At 44.2% G+C, this 20,379-nt stretch overlaps 1 protein-coding gene across 5 annotated transcripts in view; it reads left to right on the forward strand.

Moving 5' to 3' along the window:
* The window catches only part of LOC145353875 (receptor-type tyrosine-protein phosphatase T-like), a 1,296,999-nt gene that overhangs the window by 868,771 nt on the left and 407,849 nt on the right, over positions 1 to 20,379 (forward strand). For all 5 annotated transcript variants that reach the window (XM_080204786.1, XM_080204787.1, XM_080204789.1 and 2 more), the window contains exons 9-10: positions 8,456 to 8,565; positions 13,978 to 14,179. In XM_080204786.1, coding sequence (XP_080060912.1) covers positions 8,456 to 8,565; positions 13,978 to 14,179 — 312 coding nt within the window. The remainder of the gene's footprint in view (positions 1 to 8,455; positions 8,566 to 13,977; positions 14,180 to 20,379) is intronic.

The following is a 20,379-nucleotide window of genomic DNA, read 5'->3' on the forward strand; positions in this document are numbered from 1 at the left end:
ACAGATTAGCCATGGGAAACGTGTGGGGCTACGGGAATAGGGTGGGCGAGAGGGCCTGAGTAAGATACTCTGTCAGAGAGTCAATGCAATCTCAATGGGTCAGATAGCTTCTTCTGCACTGTAGGGATTCTGTGAGTAATGGATTTAGGCAAAGGTGTGTAGATGGTGTCAGGTCATGGATCAGCCTAGATTCCAATGATTGGCAGATTAGCCTTGTGATGCTAAATGGCTTTTTTCCTTTATGCATGTTCGGATTCCTTGTATCTTGTTTTACAATTAAACTGACATTACTCATATACTTACAATTGCGCTCTGTCTCTATATTCTGTGAAATTTCAATCTCCTGTAACAATTATTGACAAATAGTTAGCTGTCTGTTGAAAATGATGCTGAGCAAAAGCCTGCTATGCATACTAACATCTGAGTGCAGACCTGCAGCAAACTGAATGCGTAGCAAATCTACATAAAATTCAGCTTTAAAAGGGGATATGACATTAAGAGCCAAAGATAGATAACTTTAATTTTAAGGGGAAATATTAATACACTTGAAGTAACCTATACTATTCTGCTAATCAACCTAATTTACACATCCATTTCAGCAGAGAGTATAAATCATTGTCTCAACTAAGAAGAACACTATTTAAATAGCTATTAACCAATCAAAATGTCATGATTTCTTATTTGTAAATATAATCTGGAGTTTTTTTTGTTTGTTTTGACTGATTATGTGTATGTGTACATGCGTGTGCATTTATCGTAAATTATCTCAATAGTGGACTTCAGGCTAAAAAAAATCACTCACTCGTTAGTGATTCCATACACACAATCATTTCTTGATTATTAATCACTCGGCAGTTAGAAACTGATGCAATTTCTACCTTTGTAAGTAGATATTTGCCTGCAGATCTGAAGATTACAGTTGCTGAGCAACTGTCTTTTCGTAGAGAGCGCTTGCCCTACCTTTTAGAATGGTGAGAGGCCTTGTTATATATGCTGTGATATACAATCCAATCATAAAACCTTAGTTTGTAATTTGGATTATGTCTCTCACCATACCAAGTACCGACACGACAAAAGAGTTTTGAAAGGGAAAACAATGTGAAAATTTAGCAGTTATCTTAAATATTAATCTAATATAATACTAATCTAATATAATACTAATGTAGTTAATGTCAACTAGGAAAGTTGGTGGCATAGTAGTAATTTCACTGGACTAGTATTTCTGAGGCCCTCATTCACCCTCTTTCAACCTCCTCCACCTTCTTATAAACTCTTTCACCCTCTTTCACCCTCCCCCCGCATTTATTTGTGTAATGTAAGTAGCTTACGTTAACACTGCAATGAAGTTACTATGAAAATCCCTGAGTTGCCACACTCCGGCGGCTGTTCAAATGCACTGACGGAGAATTTAGCATGGCCAGTGCACCTAACCAGCACATCTTTCAGACTGTGGGAAGAAACCGGACTACCCAGAAAAAACCCACGCAGACATGGGGAGAATGTGCAGACTCCGCACAGACAGTCGCCCAAGCAGAAAATCGAACCCAGGTTCCTGGCGCTTTGAGGCAGCAGTGCCAACAACTGAGCCACCATGATATTAGAACGAGGGTAATTCCAGTATGTGCCGACAACCAAATCTATAAGGTATAAATTTCGCCACTTTATCTAAAATATATTATTTTATTTGCATTCACTTGGTACAAATCCCAAAATCATCACTAAAATAACTGGCTGATTAGAGGAGCAAAGAATGTATTTGGCAAGGCTGGAGATTACATCAGCATGATGAATCATTGAGAAATGAAACATTAGTTTATTTTCAGTCTTGCGTTGATGTATTATATATCATATTGAATCTATATCCATTAAAAAATAAACATGGCAGTGTATAATCACAGAGAAAAATTAGGTGCGGTGTCGATGTGTTTGGCATGCCTTTGGTATTTCATCAGAACTTGACAGTATATCTATTACTCCTTCCAACACCACAAGATATCTCATTTCTGCAGTGTCCACTTGCCTGATGTTTTAATTTGTTGAATTGGTATTGGATGTGACTTCAGATAAAAACATCATAGGAGCCAGCTGATTGCTTCAGTGATTAGACAAAGTCAAATAACGAAATTAGCAAAATAATTAACCATGCAGACTTGGCTTTCAAAAGAAACAGTCGCATAGAGAAGCAGAGATGAATGAGCATACCTGAGGTTTAAAAATAGACAACAGAAACAAAAGCTCCTGGAAATTGAGTGTGTATGTTATTGAACTATGAGTAAAGCAGGAGAGAAGCTGAGCGAGACCAGGTGAGACAGGTTAACCACGGGTAAAATTGATTTTTAAGATTTTAATTTCAGTTTTAACATAGAACAGAGAACATTACAGTGCAGTACAGGCCCTTCGGCCCTCGATGTTACGCCGCCAGTGGAACCAATCTAATGACCCTCTAACCTAAACTGTTCCAATGTTATCCATATGCCTATCCGCTGACCATTTGAACGCCCTTAAAGTTGGCGAGTCCACATCTGCTGCAGGCAGGGCATTTTTTGTTTATTATAATGTGGCATTATGAACACCATCAGGATATTTAGATTGCTTTTGAGCTGTCAAAAATCTGGCTGGCCTACGCAACCCCAGAATTGCATAAATCTTCCAGGGTTTCAAGAGGATTTTAGCATCTGGCATTCACAGGGTAACAACCGGAATTCTCCGATGACTACCATTGCCAGCAAGGACAGAGAAACATCGAAACATAGGAACATAGAAGATAGGAGCAGGAGGAGGCCATTTGGCCCTTCGAGCCTGCTCCGCCATTCATTATGATCATGGCTGATTGTCCAACTCAATAGCCTAATCCTGCTTTTTCCCCATAATCTTTGATCCCATTCACCACAAGTGCTATATCCAGCCGTCTCTTGAATACATTCAATGTCTTGACATCAACTACTTTGTGTGGTAATGAGTTCACCAAACTCACCACAATGTGGGCGAAGAAATGTCTTCTCACCTCCCTCCTAAATGGTCTGCCCTGAATCCTCAGCTTGTTACCCCTGACTCTGGACTCCCCCACCCTTGGGAATATCCTCCCTGCATCTACCCTGTCCAGTCCTGTTAGAATTTTATAAGTCTCTATGAGATCACCCCCTCATTCGTCTGAACTCCAGCAAAAACAATCCTAATCTAGTCAATCTCTCTTCGGTCCTGCCATCCCCAGAATCAGCCTGGTAAACCTTCGCTGCACTCCCTCGAGCGCAAGAACATCCTTCCTCGGAAAAGGAGGCCAAAACTGCACTCAGCCAAATCTCCATTCACCGCAGCGGGACTGTAGGACCCCAGCCGTGGACAATGTTGGAGTATCCCAGCTAATGGCTCCTCGGCTGAGGTGTCCTCAGATCCCCTGCCATAATTCTGGTTGCGGACCAACACAGTCATGGTGCCCCCGCAGTTTTGGGGCATTTTTGTATTGACTTGTGAGGGGCAGAATTTGCATCTTCCCATTATGTGGCAAATGATGGACTGGGAGCAGTGACAGAGCGAGGTCATAATGCTGGGAGTTCCTTCTTCTGCACCTCAGCAGAGACTCAGCTTCCTGGGAAGGTTGGTGCACTCAATGAAGAGAAGAGTGCTAACCACCACAGCGCATGTATATGTAGTGTGGTCTGGACCTTCCAAGGAGGAAACCCAGTTTAAAAATTATCAATATTTTGTTTTCAAAGTGATTGCTCCTTGCTGATTAAGTTCCAACGTTTCAATGGTTAGATGATAGCTCAGAAGGTTTGCTACATCTCAATGTTGAAAGCGGAAGATGGTGACCTCCCCCACTGATGTTCCATTGCCAGAATTCAAAACCCTTCAAAACCCAGATCATTATTTTGCCAATAATTTTATTTTTGAAGGTGTCAGCCAGGGTTCTGGGAGCAGCACTCATGTCTCAGTCAGTAGGCTTGTGGGTTCAAACCCCACTCCTGTGACTTGAGTACTGACACTTCTGCACGGGAACCTTTGAGCCTTTGTTAGCTTTCTTCTCCACAATCAGAGTGGCACTGAGCAGCTTTTCCAGGCCTTTGTTGGCATGGACGTTGCCAATATTCCCTTGCAAGAGCCTGGAACCCACACAATCCATGCTGGCAACCCTGCTTCCAGGGTGGTCTCTGAGCGGCTGGCACCGGTACAGCTGGACTATCCAGAATCACAATCCACTTGCTTTTATGTTCATCTATTAATCATCAGACATTACATTTTTGTGAAAGCTGTTACATAATAACAGTGCACTATTCCGTCAGTTGCAGATATTGAGAATGGGGGGTGGCGAGGAGAATTATGGTCTCTTCCAAAATTCGATGAGGTAACTAGAATCTCTGCACTACAGACAGAGGCCATTTGGCCCATTGAGTCTTCACCGACATCCAGGCCCTGTCCCCATAACCCCACATATTTGCCCTGCTAATCCCCCTGATCCTAACGGTAAATTTAGCATGGCCAATCCAGCTAACCCGAACACCTTTGGACTGTGGGAGGAAACTGAAGCGCCTAGAGGAAACCCACGCAGACACAGGGAGAAGGTGCAAGCTCCACACAAACACTCGCACGGGGATTTTCACAGTAACTTCGCTGCAGTGTTAATGTAAGCCTACTTGTGATACCAATAAATAAACTGAAACTAAAAAAAACTAAACACCCAAAGTCGGAATTGAACTCAAGTCCCTGGTGCTGTGCGGCTGCAGTGCTAACCACTGTGCCGCCCCAAATACAGGAACTGTGTGTTAAAGAAGACAATTAGGGGTGAATGTTGCACTTTTAACACAGGACAGAAAACAGCTGGCAGTAGATTGTGCACTCCCACCCCACCCCTTTAAATACCTTGCCCAATTTGCCTTTCTGACAGAAAGGGAAACAGAAACATATTAAACCACCTGTTTTACCCTGTGAAAATCTTCACCTCCACCATCCACCACCCCTTCCCAAACCTGGATGCATAATCTCAAAGGTGAGGAGGATGAAAATTATTGAATAGTAAATTAAATGTGAGGCATGATTACTTGCAGGTTCACAATAACAGATGGCTGTGTCTTGTCGTATTGCTGAAAAAATTAATGCTCTTTCTTTGTCAATAACTTTGCCAATGTCAGTAAGTCTTGCCAACTACCTGCCACGCAGTGGGTCATTCCTTATTTCCAAGTTATCGTTGCTTTATTTATTAGGCGTCACCCTTTTAATTAGTTTTTTTTCCCCAGCACTATATAAATGTCATGAATAATTTAACGATAGTTTGTGTAATGTCAAATTAATTAGCAAGCATTTGAATAAATTAAATGCAAATACCATACTCAGAAGACTCCTCCCAGAAAGTGTGCCAGTAATATTTTCGAATTTAACTGAGCATCTTATCAAACAGTCCTTACATAATCTGACATTGGGAATGCGATGATTTTACCTGTAAATATATTGGGGTGGATTTGCTGCTGTGTTGAAACATGTGGCAAACATGCCAGCGAAGCACACAGTTGGGGTTTTAAACCCAGACACACAATAGAAATTGGGAGGATGGTCGGTTAAAATGCCCCGGGTGGGATTTTCTGACCACGCTCACCCCAAGCCTGGATATTCCCGCCTGAGGTCAATGGACATTTGCATATTCCTGTCTCGCCCGTTACGATTCCCGTAGCGAGCCTAGACAGGAAAATTCCGTCCCCCTGAGTGTGACGGAAAGTCGTCCAGATCTTACTAAACTGAAACTGGGGACAGCATTTTCAACGTACGATCCTGCTCCCATGCCCACATGTCTGTCCTTAGGCTGCTGCAATCTTCCAGTGAAGCTCAATGCAAACTGGAGGAAGCGCATCTCATCTTTTGGCTCGGCACTTTATAGCCTTCCAGTCTCAACATCAAATTCAACAACTTCAGATGATTAGCCACCCCGTTCCCTATATTTTCATTTAATTTAATGTTTTTACTGTTCTCTACCTTTTATTTCTTTATTGTCTTTCTTCAGTTTTCTTTACCCCCCACTCTTTCTCCCTACGTTATCCCCCCCTTTCCCTACCTTTCCTCCCTCTTTGCTTCCACCTTCCCCTCTTTTTCTAAATTTTACCTCTCCCACTCATTCCACCCCCTCCCTCCCCCCACATCTTCATCTGACACAGCTTACCCTCTGATATTAGCTTCTCTGCTATTTGGCCATTCACATCCTTTTTTCTGTCGATGGACTGCCAGTTGCAGCCTTTTTTTCCCCCTGTTTTCTGTGGCTGTGACTCATCTTCTATTCTCTCATCCTGCAGTGTAAATATCTCTCACTTTCTATGGCTTTTAGCTTTGACCAAAAGTCATCTGGACTCAAAACATCAACTCTTTTCTCTCCTTACAGATACTGCCAGACCTGAGATTTTTCCAGCATTTTCTCTTTTGGTTACTAAACTGAAAGATGTTTAGGGTTCTAATTCACACATGCTATTGGCATCTGATGTGTCATCAACACAAGAACACAAGAAGTAGGAGCAGGAGTAGGCCATCTAGCCCTTCGAGCCTGCCCCGCCATTCAATAAGATCATGGCTGATCTGAAGTGGCTCAGTTCCACCTTCCCGCTTTCTCCCCATAACCCTTAATTCCCTTGCCTACCAAAAACCTATCTACCCGTGACTTAAATATATTTAGCGAGGTAGCCTCCACCACTTCAATGGGCAGAGAATTCCAGAGATTCACCACCCTTTGAGTGAAGAAGTTCCTCCTCAACTCCATTCTAAACTGCACCCCCCCCCCCTCTTATCTTGAGGCTGTGCCCTCGAGTCCTGCTGTCCTTTCTGAACAGGAAGAATCTCTCTACCTCTACCCTATCCATCCCCTTCATTATCTTATACATCTCTATAAGATCCCCCCTCATCCTTCTAAACTCCTACGAGTACAGGCCCAGTCTATTTAATCTCTCCTCATAGTCCAACCCCCTCATCTCCGGTATCAGCCTAGTGAACCTCCTCTGCACTCCCTCCAAGGCCAAAATATCCTTGCGCAAGTGCGGCAACCAAAACTGCACATAGTACTCCAGCTGCGGCCTCACCAGTACCCTGTACAGTTGCAGCAAGACCTCCCTGCTTTTATATTCTATCACCCTCACTATAAAGGCCAGCATCCCATTCGCCTTCTTGATCACCTGCTGCACCTGCAGACTGGGTTTTTGCGACTCATGCACAAGGACCCCCCAGGTCCCTCTGCACCATAGCATGCTGCAGCTTTTTGCCCTTTATATAGTAATCCCTCCTACTATTATTCCTGCCAAAGTGGATAACCTCACACTTGCTAACATTGTACTCCATCTGCCAGGTCCTCGCCCACTCGCTTAGCCTATCTAGATCCCGCTGCAGATTTTCCACACCCTCCGCACAATTTGCTTTTCCGCTCATCTTTGTGTCATCAGCAAATTTCGACACCCTACACTCAGCCCCCTCCTCCAGATCATCTATATAAATGGTAAATAGCTGAGGCCCCAGCACCGATCCCTGTGGCACCCCACTAGTCACCAACCGCCAATCAGAATATCACCCATTGATACCAACTCTCTGCCTCCTATTAGACAGCCAAATCAAGTCATGATTTTAACTGGCCTTAACAAGGGAGTTGCGCTGGCTTTCTTAACCAGGTGAATGCCAACACAAAGTGCATCGGGAGGGTTCGTTAGATATGTTTCATTTGCCCTTGCGGCCAAGGGCCTTCCAATTTTCCAGTGGCTCTCCAGCTGCTTCCCACCTGCAGTCTGACCACCCCAGATAGAAAATGGACCCAGCAGCATGCTAGTGATCAGCAGTTAAATTTGCTGCAGCTTGTTACTCTCATGGCAGGAAACAAACTGAAACCAATGGGTTTGCTACCAGAAATCTGTTGGTAGTTAAAATCTGCCTCCTGTCCCTGCGCCACCAGTTATAGTTCTCAGTAGAACAAGTGTTAGATAGTGGACTTTAACGGGCAAAGTTATATTGTCTGAAAAGTTTTATGCTCCCCATTCGTCAGTGAAACTGCTCACAACCACACAATTCAGAGAATTAATAAAATATTAATTAATTAATGACAAAAATATTTCACTAGGTTTTAGCTCTTTGAGTTGGAAGATACGTTGTGCCCTTGTAATTGACAGTTATAAAGCAGGTCAGTTTGTGAATTTTACGACTGATGATGGGTACCAATGCTGAAAGATCATTTTACAACTTCTCATCACATTGTCTAGTTAAGATTCATACCCTGACATTTATTTAGGTATTCAATAAGCTATGCAAAAGAGCTTAAGGGGTGGACTCCTGGGACAGGTCCATAGGGATTGGCAACAAATGAATATGAATACATATTAGAAACTATTATAACTGCGAAGGGCTTCAGACCCTTAGAATCCATTTTCATGTTTGCTGAAGCTGTGTTTTTTCCATCTCTCTACTGATTCTGTTACCCCCTTATCATTACATTTCTGCTTAACAGTGCCAGATCTGGTGCCCTTGGAATCAATTCAAGGAGGTCCATTTGAGGAGAAGATATACCTACAGTGGAAGCCACCAAATGAAACTAATGGAATCATTACTCTCTATGAGGTAAAGCAACATATTGCTATCAATCATCCTTTTTTTGCCCCTTGGGTGTTTAATACCTTTTAATTGTCGAAAGGTACTCATGGAGCACTGGGAAGATTGAGGAATTTATGAGAAAAAATAACATTTATTGCAAACACTGGGCCACAGCACTATCTGACAACAGAACTAATGAAATCTGGGTTATCAATGAAACATATATCTTTGTCCCATTGGATATACATGTAAGATTGTTTAATTGTGATTCATACAAATCTTCTCATTACTTGCTCAGTGTGAATGATACCAGACACTTAGATCCAGAGTTAACAGTATAATACTCAGTTCCTCAGGAACTAATAGTACTGATACAGTGTGAAATGCTGGGATTCATTTTTGATGGTAAGCTTTACATTGCAGAGCACACTTACTGCTTTCAGTGTTAAGAATAGACAAGTAGGAAGTTGTGCTCCTGGTTTTTAGTTTATGGAGAAAATCATACCACAAGTGCTTTCAGGAATTATTTCAATATTTTCCAAAAGCTGGTAAAAGTAGAAATAAGATTTACAAAAGACAAGGTGAAGCGCCAAATTACATCATAGAATAAAACTTTCCTGGGCTAAATTGGATAGCCCAGAACATAGACAATGTTCGATTAAGCTGCACTGTTGATTGAAATGCAGTCTGCAGAATAACTTGGTGCTGTCTGCTCTGCTGTCTGATTTCTGATTGAAGGAAGCACTGACCACGTTGTTCTTTGGCTGCACGCATCATCAGGGGACTCAAAATCATAACTCCCTGGCGCCATTTCAAACCAACAACTCACACTCCTTAAAGGGAAGACATATTGTGGATGGAGCAGGGGCTGTTGAGCAAATGGTGGGGAGATGCACAATGCAGGAGGCAATGCGCTCCTGGTTTCTGAATGTTGCACATAAGGTGCCTATGTAACAAGTGGAGGAGAAGAAAATTGCTTGTATCTGCTTCCCACCCCCCAACACCCCCCATCTCACCGGCAATCACTCCCTGTGCTAATCTCCCCACTTTCCATTCACTGCCCCCTCCCCCACAATGGACATTGGACACCCCTCCCCGCTGATCTGCAGAGTTCCTTCTCCAAACACCCCTGTCTGCAGAGAACCCAACACCCCCCACCCAATCACCACCCCTGCAGAGTTCCCTTCCCTCCCCAGTCACCGCCCCTGTGGAACTCCTCTCTGATCACCATCCCTGCAGATGCCACACCCCCCACCCACCCACCCCCTGCATCGCCTCTGAACTGCCCCTGGGGCAGGCAGGCATGACTCCCATTACACTCCACTCCTCTGGAATGAAAATAGTAACTTTTGGGGCAAGTTTTCAGAAGTCAGGATCACAGAACCGAGGATTCTCCTATGCCTACACTCCCGACAGGAGAGTGAAAGTTCAGACCGTAGTGTTCAAACGATCCATTCTGTTGAACAAGATGACTTAATATTAATTTACAATCACCAAGGGTATTCACTCTAGTAATAAAGCAATACTCTTAAGGTCTTGATTTGTACAGGTCATTTAGACGTCTGCAGTTTCTTATAAATATTGAATAAGATATTAAAGCCTATTTAGACTGACTTTATTTAAACTAACTTCAGTAAAGAATATTCCCATGTGTTCCATCATCCGTCTTTTGTGCTCACGTTGGCAAAAAGGAATAGTCATGAGAAAGACATTATTCCACTTCATGCGTGGATAGAGGGTTGGCTGTCTAATAGGAGGCAGAGAGTTGGTATCAATGGGTGCTATTCTGGTTGGCGGTTGGTGACTAGTGGAGTGCCGCAGGGATCGGTGCTGGGGCCTCAGCTATTTACCATTTATATGGATGATCTGGAGGAGGGGGCTGAGTGTAGGGTGACGAAATTTGCTGATGACACAAAGATGAGTGGTAAAGCAAATTGCATGGAGGGTGTGGAAAGTCTGCAGCGGGATCTGGATAGGCTGAGCGAGTGGGCGAGGACCTGGCAGATGGAGTATAATGTTCGCAACTGTGAGGTTATCCACTTTGGCAGGAATAATAGTAGGAGGGATTACTACTTAAAGGGTGAAAAGCTGCAGCATGCTACGGTGCAGAGGGACCTGGGGGTCTTTGTGCATGAGTCACAAAAACCCAGTCTGCAGGTGCAGCAGGTGATCAAGAAGGCAAGAATGGGATGCTGGCCTTTATAGCGAGGGGGATAGAATATAAAAGCAGGGAGGTCTTGCTGCAACTGTACAGGGTACTGGTGAGGCTGCAGCTGGAGTACTGTGTGCAGTTTTGGTTGCCGCACTTGCGCAAGGATATTTTGGCCTTGGAGGGAGTGCAGAGGAGGTTCACTAGGCTGATACCGGAGATGAGGGGGTTGGACAATGAAGAGAGACTAAATACACTGGGCCTGTACTCGTTGGAGTTTAGAAGGATGAGGGGGGATCTTATAGAGACGTATAAGATAATGAAGGGGATGGATAGGGTAGAGGTAGAGAGATTCTTCCTGTTCAGAAAGGACAGCAGGACTAAAGGGCACAGCCTCAAGATAAGAGGGGGGTTGCAGTTTAGAATGGAGTTGAGGAGGAACTTCTTCACTCAAAGGGTGGTGAATCTCTGGAATTCTCTGCCCGTTGAAGTGGTGGAGGCTACCTCGCTAAATATATTTAAGTCACGGGTAGATAGGTTTTTGGTAGACAAGGGAATTAAGGGTTAGGGGGAGAAAGCGGGAAAGTGGAACTGATCCACTTCAGATCAGCCATGATCTTATTGAATGGCAGGGCAGGCTCGAAGGGCTAGATGGCCTACTCCTGCTCCTATTTCTTATGTTCTTAAGTTCCATATCAAACTTTCCCAATCAGGAATAGTACAGTTAATTGCAAAGCAAAGCTCCCATTTGTCGAAGCCAACCATTGACCTAAAGTTTATTTATTGATTTGAGTCACAAGTAGGCTTACATTAACACTGCAGTGAAGTTACTGTGAAAATCCCCTAGTCACCACACTCCAGCGCCTATTCGGGTATATTGAGGGAGAATTTAGCATGGCCAATGCACCCAACCTGCATGTCTTTCAGACTGTGGAAGGGAACCGGATCACCCGGAGGAAATCCATGCAGACATGGGGAGAACATGCACACTCCACGCAGACAGTGACCCAAACCAGGAATTGAATACAAATCCCTGGCACTGTGAGGCAGCAGTGCTAACCACTGTGCCACTGTGAGTAAAGGGATTTTTACAGTAACTTTATTGCAGTGTTAATGTAAGCCTACCTGTGACGCTAATGAATAAACTTAAACTTAAGATGTTAAAGCCTATTTAAAGTGACTTTACTTAAACTAACTTCAATAAAGAATATTTCCATGTGTTCCACCATTACTCTTGTACTCATGATGGTGAATAGAAATAGTCATGAGAAAGACACAATTAATCCATTTCAGTTACCCACGTCCGTACCAAAACCCTCCCAAGTCAGGAATAGTATGGTTAATTGCAAAGCAAAGTTAAAGTTTATTTATTAGTGTCACAAGTAGACTTACATTAACACTGCAATTTACTGTGAAAATCCCCTAGTCGGCACACTCCGGCACCTGTTCACATACACTGAGGGAGAATTTAGTATGGCCAATGCACCTAACCAGCACATCTTTCAGACTGTGGAAGGAAACTGGAGCACCTGGAGGAAACCGACACAGGTGAGGGGGGAACATGCAGACTCCACACTGATAGTGACCCAAGCTGAGAACCTTTCAAAGCTCCCTTTTGTTGACACCAACCATTGATCTGAGACCCGACTTCAAACAGATCCCTGATTGAAACTCCTGTGGCATTTTCGAGATTCCATGCCTATGGTCTCTTTGAATGTGATTGCCAAGTGAGTGTGAAAAGATGTGAATTGGTGAGTAGTTTTGGACCCTGTCTATGGGACTGAAAGTAGCAAAACTCACCTTCACCATCGTACCCTTACAGCCAGATTGGAAAACACAATGCAGAACCTGGCCTCTCAACACCGAGAACACGCATCCCAAACAAGGCAGAGAACATTCTTTGTTTCTTAGCTGGTCCTGAGATTATCCTGAATAATTTATCTTCCGTGAAAAATGAAAACATATTTGGATGAAAGCAATGCGAGAAATAGAAAGGTATAAAATATTGAATCCGGCTTTGTCTTCAGAGAACCTAATACCATTTGTTGCACGGAATTATTTCATACATATATTCCTTGTAAAATATCCTATAATTTATATGCACCATGACATTTTGCTTCAGGAATCAACATGAGTGAGTGTGACATTTACTCCCGGCAACTGATACACCAGCAGTGTATTTTTTCAAAGGAATACTTGCAGACGGTAGACATATAGAAATTTGTCACGTTATAATTTACACTTTCATTATTATACTTTTATGCTTCATGTTTCTTATTTCATAAATATTGATGGACAAATGAAAGCATTTGTTTGCTGTGTTGCGGTTTTCAGTGCACTCTCTAGGATATTACATCTCAATGTAATGTTCACTTTTGCGGAGTACCATATCAGAAATCATGCAGTGATATCCTGTCAGAAGGAAATAAATATTTAGCTTCTTGAGGCTTGGAAATCAAGGATAAGAGAAGCAATAAATGTATATAGTAAATACACACTATCCATCCTGTTATTAGCGGCAGCCCTCGGATTTCTGCGCATCTCAAGTTGAAAGTAATCTTTACATTTAATCTTATCGTCATATGTTTTGCAGAGCTTTCAGAGTTTCTATACGTCATTACCATAAAATATCCATTTACTCTTGGAGCGTGCCGACCTCTTATTTTTATTGGCGATGCAACCCTCTCAAAAATGTAATCTTATTACACCGTGTTTGATTTAGAGATAAAATGCTGCCCATTTGCCTTTAAAAGTGATTACATTGTAACATCTGATGAAATTATCATTGAGATTCTTGTCTGGCGATGTGGGGCGAAACGCTACGTCGGAATGTTTTTTTTTAGCCAGTCGAAATTAGAATGCAGTGACATGTCAAGAAGAATGCAAGAAGGTGCTCTGTTTTCGCAAATTAATGTGTTTATGTTCCTTAACCATGTGAAAGGAAGCAAGTTATGAGGAGGAAATGCGAGCTATAATAACCTGACAGCTCAATTGAAATTGCAGTCAGTGATTAGATTCAGAGAGAAGCTCACAGAAAAATAATTCACTGTTAAATAAATCATAGGCCCTGTCTTTCAGTGTCTGGATGTCACTTCAGCTGAATTTGAATGGCAACTGTAATGGGCTCATTCACTCGCAATTGAGTTTCTTTGTGTGCGTGGTGGGCCAGATGGAAATAGCCGATCTGGTGCCAGTCTTTCAGGTCCCTCCAAGTCACAAGTGGCCCAAAATACAGAAATTGTCTTTGTGCAACCTGCAAGTTTATAAAAGCAGCTCTTATTTCCTTTCAGATAACCTACAAGGCTGCTGGTTCCTTTGACCCCAATGTGGAACTGTCCAGCCAAAGAGGGCGGGTCTTCAAACAACGAAATGAGACACACCACTTGTTTGTTGGGCTTTATCCTGGAACCACATATTCATTCACAATAAGAGCAAGCACAGTTAAAGGATTTGGGCTGCCAGTGACCACCCGCATTACCACAAAGATTTCAGGTAAAAAATAAAAATGAAAGTATAATATTGTGCCCCTCCAGCTTAAGGGTAAAAGAAAAATATATAGCTGTTTCACGTGTTTCACATGAATATTTCTAACGCAATTGGACACATCAAGGGAGGAAAATAATTGCTTCGATGTTTCTGCATTCATTAAAGAAATCTGGAAATTTGTACGTTTAGAGGGGAAAGGTTTCCTCACCATTCTCTATGTTATGTAACAGAATGGATTGGAAGATGGCTACAAAACAGAAACAGAGGTTGGAAGTTACAAAGCATTCAGCAATCTGGTGGGAAGTGGTATCCCACAGTGCTCCGTATTGTTTATATATTTTTTATATATATATATTTACATATATCTAAATATATATGAGTCACTGCAAAGAGATGCCACCAATGTGCTGGAAATCTTGTGTCAAGAACATGGCTGAAACCTTGGACTGAGCACTTTGCCTTTTTCTTGTGTAGGAATTCAGTTTTCAAGCTGGGACTATAGGAGCACTGCTCATCACAACAGGGAACCATGGAAAAGGTGCAATTAGCGAGAGGTTATTTACACAGGTGAACGTTACATGCAAGTGCTTAACATCTGTGTCCTCTTGAGGGCCAATACCTGGGCAGCACCCCTCCCCCCCACCCCCCCCCAGCCTGCTTTTGGATGCTGGCTGTGTGGCACTGCCACCCTGCTCGGCCTGTGGACCTGGAGTGGAAGCAATCACAGGAAGAGGGGATTCTGGTGGGTGGGTGGGACATTCCCGGTGTCACCGGGATGGATGAACCTATGCTGTGAATCAGCTGTTCTTTCACCCTGTGAGTGCCCAAGGGCCCCTGGCCTCCTCCTTGGGATAGAAGGGCAGCTAGATTGAGTTCAAGAAGCCCTGCCATTTTCTGGTGTTGACACTGATGGATCCCAACAAGTGCCTGCACCATGGTGTACATGTCCTGCAGCAGTGCAGGACAAATGTCTTGCCTCAAGGTCTCCATGGTGACCATCACCCTAAATGTGTTGACCTCATTGCAGAGTTGGCATAATCACCTAGGACATAAGGCAGGCAGACTCCTCCATGCAACCTTTCAATTTGAGGAGTGCAGCAGACATCCCTTCCTGCTTTTCCCGAGTTTGCCTTTGGAGCTGCAGCAACTGAGGCACAACCGAATCCGGAGGCTCATTATCTCACTGGGACTCAACTAATTCCTGGTCTCAGGCAATCCTCCGAGTTCCAGAACCCTGAGATGCCCCTCCCTGTGAATCCAGAAATGGGATGTGCTCTTCAGATTGTGACCCAGGGGCCGCCGTAAAACTAGGTGCCACCGAGATGTGTTTCTTTGTGCTGGTGAAGGGTGTGGGTAAGTGCAGGGATGAATTTTCAATGTCAGGGTCTGTGGATTTCTCTTCTGCATTGCTGTCAGGGCTGAAGCCAAGGACCTGGCTGCTGGACTCCCTGGGCTTCTACCCAGATGTGCCTGTGAAAGAAAGGGGAGATGATTAGTGCATGGCAGGAGTCTTTGGAGACAGGAGACATGACTCCCAGCATTGTTGTCTGATGGACGATGCACTGCTGGATTCTCACTTGGTTTATCACCGCTGACTTCACCATCAGCACAGGAGTGGTCATCATCCTCCCCAGCCAGAGTGAAAAGAAGAGTGACTTACCCTGACAGAACCGAGCAGATCATTCATCCTCTTCCTGCACTGGATGACTGTCCTGTTCTGCAGGTGTGAGCGCTGACCACCACTGACCCCCATGCTGGGTTGGTAACCTTGCTGGCTGGTTTTCTTTAAAGTTTATTTATTAGTCACAAGTGAGGCTTACATTAACACTGCAATGAAGTTACTGCGAATTTAATGAAATTCCTCTAGTCACCCCACTCCGGCACTGTTCGGGTCAATGCACCTAACCAGCATGTCTTTCAGACTGTGGGAGGAATCTGGAGCACCTGGAGGAAACCCATGCAGACATGGGAAGAACGCGCAAACTCCACACAGGCAGTGACCCAAGTCGGGAATCCAACCCAGGTCCCTGGCACTATGAGGCAGCAGTGTTAACCATTGTGCCATCGCTATGTGCAGATAGAGGATATCATGCTGGGTCTCTGCTGCATCCAAGTGTCTTCCCAGGGAGCCATCCGAAATCTTAGGGGGCAGATTTCCTGGCAGCCGTCACTTGCCTGTGAAATGTGGCTGGTGTGCACTGGGATGAGATTTAAATGTGGCGCCCCAATGATTGCAGCGCCAAGGTGATGGCAGGGCAAGTGAAATCAAAGGCCTCCCCACCAATGATACGGTTTGGATCCCATGCCACTAATTATCTCACTATGGATCAGGAAAAGCCTCCATTGCGGTTGGCGGCCTGAGCGCCTCTTTTCCCGATTTCCAGGAAAATCTCACCCGATGGGCGAGACTGAAAATCCCGCCGGAGATCAACGGAGATTTCTGTTATCGAACCCTCGCCCGTGCCAATACCGTGGGGAGTGAGGCGGTGGAGTTCCGGCTGTTGCCATCCATCAAATTTTATTTCAATTTGATGTTATTTAACTTAAAATAATTTAATTGCAAATTTTGAACAATCCGTGTTGTTCATGGGCATTCTGCGAAAAGTAGCAATTGTAAGATTTAATGCTGGAAATAATTCCATAGTAATTATAGACAAGATTATAACAGTAATAACTTTGTAGAAGAATGTGTGTTATTATAGAATTGACAGTGCAGAAGGAGGCCACTTGGCCCATCGAGTCTGCATGGACAACAATCCGACCTAGACCCTGTCCTATCCCCGCAACCCCACACATTTACCTCCCCTCCCCCCCCAATCCCCCTGACATTAAGGGGCAATTTAGCACAGCCAGTCAACTTAACCCACACATCTTTGCACTGTGGGCGGGAACTGGAGACTCAGAGGAAACCCACGCAGACATGGGGAGAATGTGCAAACTCCGCACAGACAGCGACCTGAGGCTGGAATTGAACCCAGGTCCCTGGCACTGTGAGGCAGCAGTGCTAACCGCTGGGCCACCATGCCACATTGATTAAAGATTCATCCACCAAATTGACCTGACAATCCTCAGGGAGAACAGAAAACTGATCTTTTCAAATGTTTTAGTGTGGAACAGCGCAAGATCCATTGGCACAACAGGTGGGGTTTTCTGCCCCACCCTCCACCCCGGCAACGCTCAATGATGCAATTTCCCGTTCTGTCCATAAGAACATTGAGGCACTTAAACTTTCTACAGTTGCTTTTTATTGATTGGGTACGCATTACATTGTTGCCTTTATCGTGAAAATTGACATGCTGCCATGAGTGTATCTGAGCAGCAAACAGTTTTTCAATTTGTTGTGAATCAATGCCAGATAAAGCTGATTTGAAAATTTGGAACAAGTTGCAGACGTACCGTTCTGTGAGTGGATAGATACAGCAAATGTTAGGCTGCAGCAATGACCTACAAAGAGGTGCTCACTCTTCATCTCTCCAATAACGGACTGAAAATGTACTTGAGCGCTCCATAGAAAAATGGCTGAGTACATTCTCAATCAAAGATACAGCAGGTATATTTAAAGCAAATGCTTCTTCTACAGCACTATGTTCAAATAGGCTTATATATATCCCAAAAAAACATGAGGGTGCCCTTGAAAGAGTACCTGCTTCCTCATTTCCATATTGCTTTAAGCATGGAAGAAACAAATAAAAACCTACAGGGGCGCTCTTATCCTCTCGAACCTCTCAGGCGTGTTCAGCCAATAACATCGTGCAAGAGGCAAAATATTCAGTTCATGCACGGTTTCTCACCTCACCCAACCTTACTGGCCTCGGATAGCCAGCCTTCCCAGGTGCGAGGTTGATTCAACACTTGAATCTATTTTAAATTTGATTTTAACATTATTACTGAGTCCCGGACACAATCATTCGGGCCCACTTGCCTTAGTGGCCTCACTAGTAGAGGTCTTCACTGGCGAGGATCAAGTATTGTCCCCATCGATGGGGGCTTGACGTGGTGGGGATGGTGGGAGAGTTGTGCACTCTGCAACAGGGATTGGCCGGCATTGGGGGAGGTGGGGGGGGGGAAGCTGCACACTCTGCAACTGAGGATCGCTGGAGTCGAGGGCGAAGAGAGAGAGCACGAGGTCAGGAAGCAGAGATTTTAGGTGGTGATCAACTGGACCAGAGAGAGGGGGGCGGGGAGGCAATCACCCAGGGAAGCCAGCAATAAGGGGATGCACATGATATTGGGGGTGGGAGGGTGGTGGTGGGGAGAGGTTGCCTGGCAGATCTCTCCTTGTTTTGTTGCGTGGAACAGAGAGAAATCTGCACGTGCACAATTGCGCGCTGTACTGTCAGCAGCAAGCTTTCTGATGATCTTAGGCCCATCCTATCCCCTACTGGTGGGAAATTGATTATGCATCATTTTTTGCACAAACTGGCATAAGATTTCATTTTCAAAGTCACCTGATATGCAACTCTTCCATTTTCACGCTCATTCATCAGTTAGAATTCCTCCTGCAGCCATTCCTGACAGTGATCAGAATCATCGGGTCAGATTCCCTGACCTCACCCACAGCTGGGATTCTCCAGTCCCACTGCAGTGAATGGAAATTTGATTGAGGGCCAAATTCTCTGTTCTCACTGGTAGTGGCAGTGGGGCATGAATGGCTAGAAAGTTCTCACATAGAATCATAGAATCCCTATAGTGCGGAAGAAGGCCATTCAGCCATCTACGCTGACTCTCCAAAAGAACATTTCACCCAGACCTACCCGGGTCCCTGACAATGTGAAGCAGCAGTGCTAACTGTGCCACCCGTAACAATGGTGCATTCATCATCCATCTTCACTGTCTCATGTCCATTTTTTAAAAATACAACTCGGGCCCTTTTTAAAGTCCAATATTTCCATGTGTGACTCCAAGATTTTCTCTATTATCATAACACAGTAAATAGAGCCTCAAGTTGCAAAATTACCATCTATATACCTAGCGAGATAACTGATTAGTAAGAGCTTCACACGAAAACACTGAAGTGTCATGTGGAAAATGTCGGCCCTGCTGTGTTTGGACCAATAAGGAGAAAGATTTGACACCCCTTGCATCCTGCATCTGATTCCTTGTCAATTCGAATAAACATGGTCTTGTCAGAGGGCATGCTGTAGCTCAGTTTCCATTTGAAAGATGTTCCATAGTGTCCAGAGGCGAATATTCCTTGGTATCCATTTTTATTTGGAGTAAGCGGAAGGTTAGGTCCCAACTAAAGCTTTTCATAGAATCATAGAACCCTACAGTGCAGAAAGAGGCCCTTCGGCCCATCGAGTTTGCACCGACCACAATCCCACCCAGGCCCTACCCCCATATCCCTACATGTTATTACCCACTAGTCCCTCTAACCTAAGCATCTTAGGACACTAAGGGGCAATTTTTTAGCATGGCCAATCAACCTAACCCGCACACCTTTGGACTGTGGGAGGAAACCAGAGCACCCAGAGGAAATCCACGCAGACACGAGGAGAACGTGCAAACTCTACACAGACGGTGACCTGAGCCGGGAATTGAACCCAGGTCCCTGGAGCTGTGAAGCAGCAGTGCTAACCACTGTGCTACCGTGCCACCCACAACCTCAAAACCCCGACAACACCGTTCAAATATCTCCTTGAGCTTTTGCACTCTTCTTAGGGACTGAGTTTAATATTTCAATAAACTGGTGCATCCTTCATTTTTGATATAATTTGATTTGAATTATTATTGTTGTGTATTAGTATATAGTGAAAAGTATTGTTTCTTGCGCATTTCACAGTCAAAGCATACGTACATAAAGAAGGAAAGGAGAAGGTGTCAAATGTAGTGCCACAGTCACTACATTGCTAGGGTGTAGAGAAAAGATCAACTTAATATATGATAGGTCGATTCAAAAGTCTGATGGCAGCAGAGAAGAAGCTCTTCTTGAGTCAGTTGGTACGTGACCTTAGGCTTTTGCATCTTTTTCCCAACAGAAGAAGGTGGAAGAGATTATGTCTGGGTTGCATGGAGTCCTTTATTTTGCTGACTGCTTTTCTGAGGCAGTGGGAAATGTGAATAGAGTCAATGGATGGGAGGTTGGTTTGTGCGATGGACTGAGCCTCGTTCACAACCCTTTGTAGTTTCTTGAGGTCTTGCGGGAGCAGGAGCCATACCAAGCTGTGACACATCCAGAAAGGGTGCTTTCTGTGGTGCGCCTGTAA

Source organism: Carcharhinus amblyrhynchos, chromosome 16 (assembly GCF_965287045.1).
Source record: "Carcharhinus amblyrhynchos chromosome 16, sCarAmb.v2.hapA, whole genome shotgun sequence".
NCBI classification, from domain to species: Eukaryota; Metazoa; Chordata; class Chondrichthyes; order Carcharhiniformes; family Carcharhinidae; genus Carcharhinus; species Carcharhinus amblyrhynchos.